A 14,644-nucleotide genomic window follows, 5' to 3' on the forward strand; every position below is an offset into this window, starting at 1 on the left:
ATTGGGGGGCTTCAACTCACACAACCATATCACCTACGGATTACACTTTCACTCACTTCCTAAATTGTACCAGTAAAAGCTTGATGTGTGGCACAGCTGTAAAGATGTATTTAATTTCACATGTGAGCAGCCCTAGTGAAGGAACTCAGATTCACAGATTGGTAGGGGTTGGAAGGGACCTCAGGAGATCATCTAGTCCAACCTCCCTGCTAGAGCAGGATCACCTACAGCAGGTCACACAGGATGGTGTCCAGGTGGGTTTTGAATATCTCCAGAGACGGAGACTCCACAACCTCTCTGGGCAGCCTGTTCCAGTGCTCGGTCACCCTCACAGTGAAGAAGTTTTTCCTCTTATTCAGATGGAACTTACTCTGTTCCATTTTGTGCCCATTGCCCCTTGTCCTGTCGCTGGGCGCCACTGAAAAGAGTCTGGCCCCTTCCTCTAGACATCCACCCTTTAGATATTTATAAGTACTCATGAGATCCTCTCTGTCTTCTCTTCTCCAGCTTAAAATTACTTGTATGCAAAAAATTGAGCATAAACAAAGGCCTTTGTGAAAAATCAAGATCTTAGAATGTAACTGTATTTTAAATTTCATTCAATTTATTTTTATTAGAGACTTTTTTTTTTTTAAACTTCTTGGACTATAACTATCAATGACCACATGTAACAATTGTTCTGAAATATGAATGCAAAAAATACATGCAAGGGATTCATTAGGTTTTCTTTCCTCTTTCTCAAAAAAATTGTTCCTTATACAAAACAAAACCAACAAAAACCCCCACCCATCCCAAAAAACCCAACCACTTTTACACCTTTTAGGCAAAATTCCAGAAAAGATCCATTATTTGAATCACTATTTAAAAATTTTCTGCAGTGAACACAATGATTCCACAAATAGGTCACATAACAAAGTAGTACAGAATTTGTCCTGGAAAGCAGAAACTATAATGAAAAGATCCTAATCCACATTAGTGCTGCTGCACCTGCTGCTATTTAAACAAAATAGAAAAGAATAAATAGTGTCCTTAAACAACAGGGAAACTGACCTCCTAATAACGTACAGTTGCCTACCCGTAACTGCAAACGACAAACAGGAATACATTTACCAGGATGGCAAGATCGCAGTGCAAGCTCTGTTGAATTTATCACAGTAATGGCGGAATAGAAGCAAACAAATGGTCACATACACAGGCTTTGAAACTGCCTATTAAAACTGTAAGCTCTCATCTTAATTAAGCATAATAAATCAAAACAGCTACAAAGCAGATTCTCACATTGCCTGCCTGAATCTGCAAGAACCTGTTTTTCAGCAGAAATGCTGTTAGAGTAGTTGAGGTTCTGGCTTGAAATTCTTATAAAAAACATCATATATGGTTGACAAAACATTTTCCATACTGTTTTGTTCTCCATAATCTTTTGAATTCTTTTCAATTATAAAAGTATAAAATGTTCAACAGTATCCCCCTGTTCTACTGGAACTGGCAATTATGAAGTGAAAATAACAGCAGAAGCAAGTAATTTGCAGATCTTACTTTTCCAAATTCTTAATCTATAGTTTAATAGTTTGATATATTTAGGACAAGTCATCTATTAATGTTCCTCCTCTTAAGATTACCTACCAATTATATTACAACTGGCCTATATATATCTATCATGTAAGAACAAGAAAGCTACAGAAATAAAATAAAATAAACACAATACTTATAATGACCATACCTAGTAATAAGAACCGCATTATCATGGTGGGCAATCCCATTTTCTGGAATGGTGTTTCCATCACTTTGGTGGGAGAGAATGGATTTCTGCCACTTACAGAAGCTATCGAGGGACTTGTCTGCATGGTGGTTTATCTCCAAGTTTGGCTGCAATACAACATGCATACCAGAAATGTTCCAAACAAATTACTAAGGTCAGTTGTTAAGCCTTTTGAAAACTAAAATGGGACTATAATTAGAAGCAATGGTTTCTAGGAATAAACTCTTCTTGCCAAATTTTATCTGTCTAAAATCTGACCCCAAGTTCAGCTGTGTATTACTGAACAGGCATTCTTTCTGCTCCAACTTTAATCATGATTATGTCAATACAAAAATCAGAATATCAAAATATAGATCTAAAAATAAAACTGACATCCCCGGAGGTGTATTAATATTCACCTGAAGTAAGAACAGATATCTTTGAGATGATACATGAGGAATAATCCTTTGGACTGTTTCATCTTGATTAAAGCAGTGAAAGATTACAAGATATGTTTTGTACTCAGATCCAGCCATTTCAAGCAATAATTAAATGAAATCTATATTACACAATAACGTAACTTGTATTTCAGGGATATAAAGCTTAGTGCAACAGCTCTTACCTGGTCTTCAGTGAGGACAATTAAACGTGTCACTATAATATTCACAACGTTTCCTAGACTGGAATCACGATAAAGTTTGGCAACCTGACCTCCAGAAAATAAGAAAAGGCACAAAGTCAGACAAGAAACACTACTTGTTTCCTTAATGGTTAAGAATTAACCTATTTTCTCACTCAGTGTGATTTCATAATGTTAATTACCATTATCACCTGAATAAGAGTTATTTTTGGACAAAAAATGACCATTCAGTAAAACAAACTTCTTGGGTCCCACTTTCCAATCAAAACTGTTTATACCTTGTTTCATAATTCATCCAGCACAAGAGGTATTTAGACTGTTGACTTAAACAGAACTGTAAAATCTAAATGTAATCATATGAATTTAAAATTAAAGACAATTTAAAAGCCATCAGTGTACTTCTTGACAGAAACAGTACTGCATTCTTCCCACAATTCTAACATTTGCCATATTTCAACTATTAATTCCTGCAAGCTGATACATATTTTAAAGCATTATTCATGCCAATAAATAAATACTTCACAGTTGCTTTATCATTTCAGTATATGCATATTAATATGAACACAGAGAGGGATGAAACTTACAATATTCATTACACTCAAAATGTAGTGTTCAATGTCTTTGCGACCATGGTATCCCACCATCATTTTGTCTGCTACTACCAGCGTTTCCACAAACCGTTCAAGGCTTACTGATCTCTTCTGTCGACTATGACTACTTAACGTGTCATTGACTGGAAGTGAAGTTGCAGATACATTACTCATCCACCAAGGTTTACCGCTTCTTGTGAGGTCTTCTGGGAATGAAAATAATTAAACAATTTAGAGGGGTCACTAGTAAAACTCATCCAAATGCAGCAGTCTTATGTTGAGATTACCATCCTCAAGGTTCTAAAAAGAAGCCTTTCCTGAGACAAAGAAAAATGATCTTTTTTTTTAATTATTACTTTAAAATACCTCACATAATGGAAAACCAACTTTGAGTTCTAATTCTCAACTCTCCTTCACTTGACTTAGGATAACAAATCATCAATTTTCTCTTAACGGATCTGATTCCACACATCTCTGTTAATACTAAAATTAGTTATAGTTAACCACAAGCACATTTCAGATTTTTAAGGATAAGAACAAGACAGCTATAACATTTGGAAAAAAACATACTGGAAATCAAAACCTCAAAACTAAGGTAAAAGGTATCAAAATATAGTAAGGAATTAAACACGCTGGTAAGGCACTAAAAAGATTTTTCCCTCCTCTGAAACATAATTAGGCAATTATGCTTACACACCTAATAGGTTTTAGGCCAAATAAATTTTCTCTTCAGAAAGCTATCAGATTATGTTTTATCTACTTCGTGAATTAACTAAAATGGAAAGTTTAAAATGGCCTGACATGGGATAATTGCTATTCTTACTTTTAACACTAATTTTAATTCAAATATGTTGATTCTTGTACTTGTTTCATGAAAATATACAGAAAAAATACTTCTTGCATGCAAGAGATTCATTATTAAAGATCCAAACAGCTGTAATTATCAGCAAAACAAACACTACAAACTTACTTAGAATTTGAATTCCTGTCCTCAGGACAAAATTGAACCCACCCTTCCCTTCAAAACTGGCATTTTTGTCTGTATTAAATATCCCTTTTCCACAAAGGCCCAGACAGCTCTCAACCTTGAGTTTACCAAAGTATATGATTAGTCTGGTTTTACCTAAATAGGATTTCAAAATATCTAAGATATTCTTGCTAGCTATGGATGAATATAAGCACATTAACAATTAGATATATTTATAATTGTCTGAAGAGGACTGCTCAAGTAAGCAATTTCTAAGACGTATCCTTATCTCTACTAAAACCGGTTCAGCTAAGGACGAGTTGATATAGGACCAGTACGTTCCATGAAAAAGCAATGCTTTATGCAATTCAACTAAGCACGTTATTTTCAAAGAGCAGTAACTACACCACAAAGAATGTATGTTCAGGTCAAAACCAGGAATACAAAGCTTCAGCCTTCCCACTGTTACAGTGTTTCATCATCTTTGAGGCCACAGTGTTGGCTTGAAAAGGTTCATGTTTTAGAAAAGTCAAAAAATGAAAATAAACATGGTAGTTGAAAAAATGGTGGTAACAAAATTGTCCTCATTCTGCAAAGGGTATAATCCATTCTACAAAACTCTATCAAGTATTAAAGCCTGTTGAGGATTCTATAATGAATACTAAGCTTTTTCCTGTTTTTCATCTCTATTGTAGGAAATTCAAAGTTGCTTTAATTGTTCAAAGATTTTCATCTCACTTAAACAGTGATTTAGGAACGTCTGGAATTTTCTCTGACAGCTTCTGTACTAAAATTTTCAAAAATCCACTCTTCATTTTCAAGTAACAAATGGTGACGTTTAAGGGTTTCCGATACTAAGAGTGCTAGAAGTACTTCGGAAATGCAATACTGCTACAACATTCATTCATAATTTTTTACTCAAAGATGCAAATCTATTCTAAGCATTTGAAAACTGATGACCTCATGCAGAAAACTTGCAGTGAAAAAAAAGAAAATATTATTTTGGACTCATCTTGATAGCATCTTTCAAGCAAAGGTCTCAGAAGACTTCACAAAAACAAACATTTCTCCTTTTCTTATCAGATGAGAAGCTTAGGCTTCAGCTGGTCTCAAATGGGAAAGCTGGAAACAATCCTGAGTACACTCAGGCTCACACTCCAGGATCTATCAATACTTATGCTGTTTTACTTTAAGAACACTAAATAATGCTGACTGAATTTTCTTTAAAAAGCTAAAACATGTCAATAAAAGTTTACAATATATTTAACAATATTAGTTCTGTGGCAAATTATGTAATTTTTCCACCATATTCCTAGATTAAAAAAGAAAAAAATTATCAAATATAGCTACTTGGAAGTAAAAAAAAAAAAGGCAAAAATAGAAATTAAAAAAAAAAACCTCAAACCCAGAAAAACACTGTAATTAACCCCAAAATAATGATTACAAAAGCAATTGCTTAAATTGCAACTAAAAAGAAATCCAAATGTGTGTGGACATGGAGTTCACAACTATGGTACCTAGGTTATCCTAAGTCAGTCCTCTAAAGATGTTGGGTGGAGGTGAAGGTCAAGAGAGAGGAGAGAACACAAACAGAAAAAGATCTCAAAATGCAATAGAAAGCTACTTAGATAAGATGCAACTATGAGAATATTTTGAAGTGAAGCATTATTTGCTGCTGTTTTCTTACTATTTTAACATCATCGTTTATGTACATACAAGCTTTTTTTCATTTTAGAATACACCAACTGGCACAAGTAAAACCACTACATAAGGCAGTATATAGTAGAGGCATCCCTAAATAATCTGCCACTCTGCAGCTTTCATATGTCAGCTTTTGTTGTTTCTCTATCCTATCCAAACACAGCATTCTGTAAGATAACCCAGTGGCCTCAAATCCCATTGGAGCAACTGGAATTTGACAGTAGTCGAATTCTTACCAAGGCCTTAATGATTTCAGCTATATGTAATAAAGCATAGTTAACTTGGTGACAATACATGCATGAAATAGTAATTTAACATTTTTTATTTTTTAAACATTCTTATGTCTAACTGCTTAAAATCTAATTTAGGTTATGAAAATCTATTCCATGTTCTTATCTGAATCTCCCTGTCTCTCCAATTTTTCTCTCGTATTAGTCACCATAATTGTACTATCCCCTATGAAGTAGTCCATCACTTCTCACCCCAACCACTTCTGATCATCCTTTCACCAAACTCCCCACCCCACTTTCTATCAATCATTGCAGTTTTTCTCAGAAAGGTCAGAAATAACACTCCTCTTGTCTCTATCAACACTTCAAAATCCTGACCACTTCCCTGATACAGAACAGGTACATGATAAATTTAGGTCTAGATTATAGTAGGGGAAACTTGCCAGACCATGAATAGTGGCACAGCTACACAAGCAGATTCTTCCCAGCATATTATACTGGCAAAACTGTTCTGAAGGTAAAGCTAAAATCAGTCTCCAGACAAAATAAATCCTCTACTGCCAAAAGGCAGCTACAAGTTTGTTACAACTGCATTTTAGAACACAAAACGGACTGCTCAAAACTTCCAAAACTAGTGAAATGCCCCAAAGATTACTGTAAGCCTGGCTTTAGTCCTAGGCTCTGAAAGCTGTGAAACTGAAAATCGATATTCTATTTTACTTTTTAGATATTCTGGGGATGCTTTGGATACCATGTCACTTTGGGATAAAGCTGCAACAGTGCTCGCAAAGCAAGTTTAAAAGGTTTTGGTACCCATGAGGAGAACACTAAAATAGCACGTCATCTGGAAAAGTAAGATCTAGCAGTTTTTGGGGGGAGAGCAACTTTTTTTCAGAAATCTTCATGGAGTGGAAGTAGTAGACAGAACGTAAAAAGGAGAAACTGAGGTGAATAAGCATGATAGTAGTCTCAGGTTTATATAAAGCAGTGCTTTAGTATTTCAATAATTAAGGACTTCAGAATGCAACAGATATGAAAGCTCAGGAAATGCACAGGAGCTTCCAAGAACGAAGGCAGCATCAAATATGCAAAAGAATAAATGCTGAAGATTACCGCGTGTTTCACCAAAAAATGCACGCAAGATGCATAGCTCTGATCAACCTATGATCCACACGACAGACACAGCCAGAATGACTGAATGCAATTTGATCAAACTAGCTGTCACTGCTTCATCCTTACTTGGAGGAGAATGATTTCCTAAGCATTAATCTAGAAGATAACATCTAACAGAGGCAAACAGCCTTTCTTTTTCTAGGGATATAATAATGGCAAAAATTGCATCATCCTACATTTCATAATCCTTCCACTTATTTCAAGAGGCTTAAGCGACAGCTTTCCCTACAAAATGAACGTACATTAGTACTCTTATTTTACAATCAGTTAGCAGGCAGCAGTAGTTAGGAGAGTTCTTTTGCAATATTAGAAGCACGTAGATGGAATAACACTTCCAAGCTAAAGCAGAAGTTACATACATAAAGTCTGACATTCCCTAAACACAGTTAACTGAAACACTCAGGAAAAACTGTCTCCCAAGCATGGGCCTTTGTAGATAATCTGTACTGTAAGTTTAGTCAGCTGGTGCCAGTAAAAGTTACAAACTCCAAAAGAAAAATAAGTACATCAATGAACAGTGATATTATTTTATTTTAAGATTAGTATTTGTCAGCCTGTCCTGTGCACTGAATCTCATGGAATACAACTATCCAGGACTGAACTTTTAAGAACAAGCTATTTCTGAAATATAAACAAATGACAAGGTTAGAATATGTTTCTATTACATAAAAAAAAAACCCAACATTATTTTAGTGCTCTAAAATAACTTGTCAGATTTAGTCCATTCTGTCTTCAAGAAGTTAGTTTAGTTTAAGCAAGTGAAAAATCATGTCAAAGAGTACTTGAAAAGTGTATTTGTGGAAGTTAAAACTGCTTTACAACGAAAATATCTCTCGATCAAAACTATATAATCCTTCCCATAAAGCACCTGTAAATCACATATTCAACTACTATGGACTAATGTTAACCCACTGAACCAAAAGCCAGCATCAAAACACCATAAACTTCCATAAATGTGAAAGATGTGGTCCCAGTTCCAAATGTATTACTAATCATAACACTAACACATTTACTGCATGTCAATTTTACGCAAATGAGATGGAACACTTACTAAACATTGCGCTGTAACACTTAGTCACTCCATCATGCTTTCCAGTTGGGGAACGAAGTACATTTATAGAACATTTTGTGGAAGCCTGCGCTCATTGCTACCATTGTACACAACACAGGCATAAAACAAGACTTACTCCCAGTGTCTTGGTTTTTGAAACACACTATATTCTTGATCCAAATTAAAAAAAAAAAAAAGCAAAACTACTTTTCAATAGGGCACACTGCATCACCCCAAAGGAGGATTCCCATCAATACATTCTCCACTGTTTCTCACATGTGAACCAAACAAGACTTTAAAATACATCTTAAGCTATATTTTTTTAAAAGTAATGACACTCATTTACCTGAGACTCCACAGTGACTGTGATCATAGAGATGTTGCTGGTGCATGGCAGATTTTTTGTATATAACATGAGGATGACCGTTCTCATAATTAAAGGTACTAGAACCTTCTGTTATGTTCCTTAAAGGCTCAATAAAATACTCTTCATCTTCTGTAGCAATGACTCCATGCTTAAAGAAGAAAATAAGAAAATAAAAACTTGTCAAAGACAATATAAAACTCCTATTAAAAAGCTTAACTTTAAAAAATATTTGACTATCATCTAACTATGTGAAGAAATCCACAACTATAAGCCAACATAGAAAACAATGCATGAGCCAGCTCTCCTCCACTGATTCTAGTGGGAGCAGAAGTATGCACCTGTAAGCACCACAATAAGAAAAGAGTAAAAATATCATTGCCCTATTTCTGGAGTTCTTTCCCATCATTTTTGGTGGATATGGTAAGAAAGCAAGAGATATTCTCAGTATATGACAAATAATCTCTTCACAGAGATGTTCCAAAACTACATGATTCATATCCATTAAAAGTGGCGCCAATCCAAAATGGCCTTGTTCAAATGGTGAGACAAATATCCCTCTGTGATGCCATACCGGTAGATGCCTAAAGGCACATACTGCATCAAAGAAAAATGGCATGAAGGATTAATTTTAGAACTTATATTCAGGGAAACCATTCAGTATTTTACATCCAGATGCTTAATTCCAAAACTGAGCTAGTTATTAAAATCAAATTATTAATATTAACTTAGAATACACTATCTACAAGGCATTTATTTCTTAAAAGGTCTTGCCACAAATGTGGCAAATCCAAGTTGTTGCAGACTGTGCACTAGACAAATGAACATTTTTTTTTCCTCATACTGCAGTGCAGAATAGTAGATACTCTATTCTCATAACTTTCACATTTGTGAACTCAGCTTCTTCCAAACAGGAAGTGGTTTATGGAAGAAAGGGGAGATTTTAGGCCAACTATGCAATTTCCTGAACCTTCAGCAATTAAAACTGAACTTTAGCAGAAAATCCAGTTTTGGGATCCTTTCGGATATAGAAATATTGGGGAATAAGCCCTGACAGACTCCTACATATATATTTGCTAAATAAAAAATTCTGGTATCCATATCTAGAAAATTCTGAGTGTGTGAACCAGGAGAAAGAGCTACTCATCAGGTAGGGGACTGGAAGCAGGAACTTCTACATTTATATCCTGATTTGATGAATCACAAATTTCTACCACACCTTTGATCTGTAAAGCAAGTACTATGCATGAGCCTTTTTTTAAAGGGGTTATTTTTTCCTTTGATGAGACCTCTATGATCAGCCATAAGACCACTTGCTCCATATCTGCTCTAAATATCCTAAAGCTGTTTCTAAGATCAGGGCTTGCCATTGCACTCTTGGTCAAAGCTCTTGTCCTGCTGCTGTTTTGTACATCAAGTGCCTGCTGTTCTTCGCTCCTGGAATAACTGATTTCAGTAACAACATAAAACTTACAAAATAAAAAAAACCTGCATAAAACATCAGAAAGAGCAGAGTTTTCCAAATATAACCCTATTATAAATTTTGGAAATACATGTATGAACACACTGCAGCTTTCCTTTACACATTCCTTACATAGTGACTACAACAGTAAGTGCTCCTCTTCAGTAGTATTTTTCATCACGAATTCAATTATTTACTTAAGAAGGTAACATCAGGGTCTATATTCATATGGAAGATGCTGGTATCAAATTCCTCTCACAATGCCTTCTTGTTATTTGGAGTGTAAGATTTTACTAGAAAATAAATCATTTACTGGTGCACTGCTGCTTAAATAGTATTGAAAATATAAACCCAATTGTAACTGGGTTTGCCAGATGTGCAGAAAGAACTTTGACGGTCTGGACTGCATCAAGTCTAGATCTCAGACATCTGGGTTCAAGTGAATCCTGAGCCATTGTAAGCTCTGGTATTATGTTCCCACAGGAAAGAAAGTCCCACAGAGTTGTTCTGGCCAACACCATCAGGCTGTCCGCTTCATGCCAAGCCTGAGGAGACAGAGGTACCACCCAACCTGTGGCTCCATCTCTGCAACAGAGTGGGCCTTAACCTAAATCTGATTATTCCAGAGCATACATCCTTCATGTCTGCACTCAAGTCCAGCCAGGTTAACAAGTCTAAACATGAAGGAGACATTTATATCAGATACTGAAACCGACAGTTTTAAGCGGTGAGGTGACCTCAGTAGGAGTGAGTCAAATCAGATGCCATAAACAACACTTAATTGCAGCATTAATTCTCTATAAAAATTGTGTATTAGCAGGAGCAAATACACAAAAACTATTATAAATGTCTGCAAACTATGACCACAGTTCCTCAGGTACCAGCAGTGAAAAAGGTTAGGAGTGTATCACTAATTTCTCCTATGCCTAGCTGACATCTGATCTCATTTGCCTGAACACTACAGTGGTTTAAGAGGAGAGAGGTTTTATTAACAGTTAGTTGAGGAACTGCAAATAAATTTTTACTTACACCTACCTCCAGGTAGTCAGAACACGTATGCAGTCAGCTGCTGCAGCTAGCCAACTGATTTGATAAACATTGGAAACGCACTTGCCCTGCACATGCTCTTCACCTAAGCCCAGCATACGCGTACCATTTTAAACCGAACATATTAATTTTGCTTGCAAACTGTTCTTCCAATATTAAACTGATGCAAGTGATCTTAGTGAATGACTTTTAAGAAGCACTCTGAATTCTGTACATAAAAAGTACCTATGTCAGTGACAACCAGTCAATTTAGAAAATCCATGTGGCTAGAGATACTTCAATCATATGTGCATTCAGCAATGCCTAATTAATAAACAGTGGGAATTGTGCTATTATATCCAAAACAACATTCTAATCCCTGGTTTTTTGCTTATAATCTACTATTTGAGCAAAAGACAATTTCAGTTGAAAAAAGGAGATTGAAATAATGCCCTGTTAAAGTATTAAAAGGAACTATAGTAATTTTTTTTTAGTTTTGCTATTGTATTTGAACACTTTGTGAATTAAACTTCTGGTCCAAAGCATAACAAATATCATTAAGATATAAGAATGACCAGCAAAAGGTTTTGACAAAATACCGTGAATTTAAGAAACAAGCTGAATGCCCCAAGTAGGTTACTACAAGCAACATTCCCAAGATTATTATCTAAAACAGATTGTTTGAGGTCCTGTGTTATCCAATCCCACTACAGACTGCCAACTCCTGCTAACATATATAAGGTCTGGATCCAGCAGTCTGACAGGCTCAGACAAATCTGTGAATCGACATGGAGTTCCCCTGAATTTGTGAAAAGGAATCTTCTTCTGTCAGGGTGTCCAGCTGGGGCCTTAACCTCCTTTGGATGGGGGATGTCCATCAGTCACAGAAGCAAACTGAATTATGCACGACAAGTAAGCGCGTGCCTTTTCCACACAGTACTACTGTTCTACAATTTCTCCATGCCTTGAACCTTTCTAGACTTTATGCTTTATCCATTTTTAATATGAAGTAGTAGTAATGGAAACTTCTGAAAACGTGTCAGTGTTGTTCAGTATGTCTACAGCTGGCTATACACTTCAGTGCGGTTTTATGACTGAGGAAAAAGATTGCATTAGCTTACTGTGTTCTTAAAGATGAAAAAATAGTGATCTGGCCTGAGACAGTGCATCATGGAATCCAACAGGACACCTTAAAACTTGGACAGGGACATCTTACATATAATTTTCTGAATACTAAGTCTATACCGCAAATACATATTAGTACCAAAGAGAACTCCAAGACACTTATCTAGAACACTAAATCTTTTTCAGTATTGTTTCTGATCTTTTTTTTTTATAAATTAAAAATTATTTTACACGATTCAAAAATATTGTACTATATGCAATTTATAATCTATAAAAGTAGATGCATTCTTTATGGTCCAAGCAGCTTTCAAATGCACTAATTTTAGAAGAATATGAATAATTTATACATATATGAATTTAGGAATACATAAACAAACACGAAGTCCTCCAGCAAAATAATTCCTCCTTTAACCAAGTACGGTCATGCTTTTAGCCACAACCTGCTTCCTGTGCTTTCTTTATCATTTCTGTTTCGATGGAGACATCTGTACTACCCAGCACAAATGTTACTTAGTGCATGGAACTTCACATGCCATGGAAATACTTGGCCTTTTACATTTCCTTGGAACCATAGTAGCCTCAAAATGTGATTTAACCTCTCATTCACTTTCCTAACAATAATCTACACATTTAAAAGTATTTCCCACTACTGGGCTTTTCAGCTCAAAATGAGAAAATCCACTACTATGGAAAACTTGTTTCAGCACTCAGTTAAGAGCTTTGACACCTGGCAGAGGACGGAGGTAGGTCAGAATGCAAGAAGTTTGGTTTCTGCTCAATTCCACTACTATGAGCTCCAAAACTTTTCTTCTTTAAGACTTGCTCCACTCAGAATTAGAAAAACTTCTTTCCCTTGAAGTGAAGTTCTTCTCTCTTCAGCCAGTCTACCACTCTTCTTTCCTTCAGTATGACATACTCAGCTTAGGCAATGCCTCAGCCTTGTTGCCTTGCACCCAACATCCAAAGGCCCCAAAATGCTGCTCATTGCAGGCTCTTTCATGAGAAGGCCAAACCTGCAATCCTTCCACAAATGTAACATCCACTAAAGTAAATATGAGTTTGGAAGCCAGCATGCCTGCCGGACAAGACCTTCAATTTCCTCACATGACTGCTCACTGGATTATAGAGCTTTCCTCATAACTTCAGACAATTTATAGCATAATCAGGGCCCAGCAGATGGAAACTGCTGGAATGAAACTTCAGTAAGTAGCAGCCTGTAATTCTGGGGCACTTGGTAATGAGAAATATAGAGGGAGAGGCTGAAACAGGAAACAGCGACAGGGAAATGAACTGACTGCTTGTCACTTTTACTGTAATGGAAGTGAGAGAAAGCCCTTCTCGCACTAGAACTCATCTAAGACACTACAAGTGTTCTTCAAAGTCATACAACTTATGTTCATTAGATCATGGACTCACCTGACCACCCTGAATAACTAAACAGAATAACTCAAAACATTCACTGAGAGGAATAATTTTTTCTCATTTGGCAATACTGAAGCCTAACAGGACAACTGGAATAAATTAAATGCTTAAATTTTGCTTGTAAGCAATACTCATTGTTAAAGATTACTATTTCTTTTAAACTTAAAATTATTGGCTTTGAGAAAGATGTTAATCAAGTACTATGTAGAATGTAACTGGCAGTCTCTTAAAGACCAACAATCAGACCAGAAAATTCAATTAATGCCTTAAGCACGACATTCTGAACTACCACTAATTCTAAAACAAGTAATAATGTCTTCAATATTCATTGCCAATTGCTTTATTAAACATGTTCTAACCAGCAGCTGTATAACAAAACATTCATCACTAGGAATCATCATTTAAAAATAACTCTGTGATGGAGTCATCTGAATGGAGTGGTATCTCCCATGCTCAGTGCTCTGGAAGACCCTGCCAACACCGGAAGACAGAGGAGTTTCTGTACGGTAGAGGACGATACTGAGCGAAGCCTACCGCTGCACTCTTCTGCAGGATTCCTGCCTCTCTGAGAAAGAGCCTCGTGTCACCCCTGCTGATACTTCTGGAGCCTGACAGGAGCCTCACATGCCTGTGACTAGGTCTTCCTAGGAGATGCAGTGGACACCTGACACTTGCAGTCCCAAGTAAGAGGCATGACCATGAAGAACTTGAGAGTGCCAGTCATGGTGCACCCAGAGACTGAAAGAAATACGTAAGACGTATGACAACCAAAAGCACTGAAGATGATGATTTAATTGGGAAGCATTCCACGCTAGAGTTCACTTACAAACTTTAAGTTAACATACTGACACCTAGAACCATATAAGAACAGGAGGTTTCACTCCAGCAAAACAGCAAGGCTGAGTGAAAACACGCAGCAATGGGAATGCTAAATGTCACCTCAGGGTGTGAGGCCCAGAAGAAAAAAAAAAAAAAGAAAAAATCCTGCTTCACCATGACCCCATCCACATTGCTAAATTCTCTGAAGAAAAGACACGCCATGAGAAGCGAGAGATGGGCAAAGCCAATAGGAAAACATGGACCTTTTCCTGCTTCATCCCACTCTTGTTTTCCTAACATGAAAGGAAAAAAAGAGTCAGCCAAGGCAAGAGCAGG

The 14,644-nt window shown here is 36.3% G+C and overlaps 1 protein-coding gene across 3 annotated transcripts in view; it reads right to left on the reverse strand.

Annotated features, from left to right (window-relative positions):
* Positions 1 to 14,644, reverse strand: part of ADAMTS6 (ADAM metallopeptidase with thrombospondin type 1 motif 6) — a 156,781-nt gene that overhangs the window by 133,502 nt on the left and 8,635 nt on the right. For 2 of the 3 annotated variants that reach the window (XM_054810074.1, XM_054810071.1), the window contains exons 4-7: positions 8,437 to 8,605; positions 2,963 to 3,174; positions 2,361 to 2,444; positions 1,721 to 1,866 (exon numbers count right to left, since the gene is read on the reverse strand). In XM_054810074.1, coding sequence (XP_054666049.1) covers positions 1,721 to 1,866; positions 2,361 to 2,444; positions 2,963 to 3,174; positions 8,437 to 8,605 — 611 coding nt within the window. The remainder of the gene's footprint in view (positions 1 to 1,720; positions 1,867 to 2,360; positions 2,445 to 2,962; positions 3,175 to 8,436; positions 8,606 to 14,644) is intronic. The other variant, XM_054810072.1, reaches the window with a different exon arrangement.

This window comes from Grus americana, chromosome Z (genome assembly GCF_028858705.1).
Source record: "Grus americana isolate bGruAme1 chromosome Z, bGruAme1.mat, whole genome shotgun sequence".
In the NCBI taxonomy this organism is placed as follows: domain Eukaryota; kingdom Metazoa; phylum Chordata; class Aves; order Gruiformes; family Gruidae; genus Grus; species Grus americana.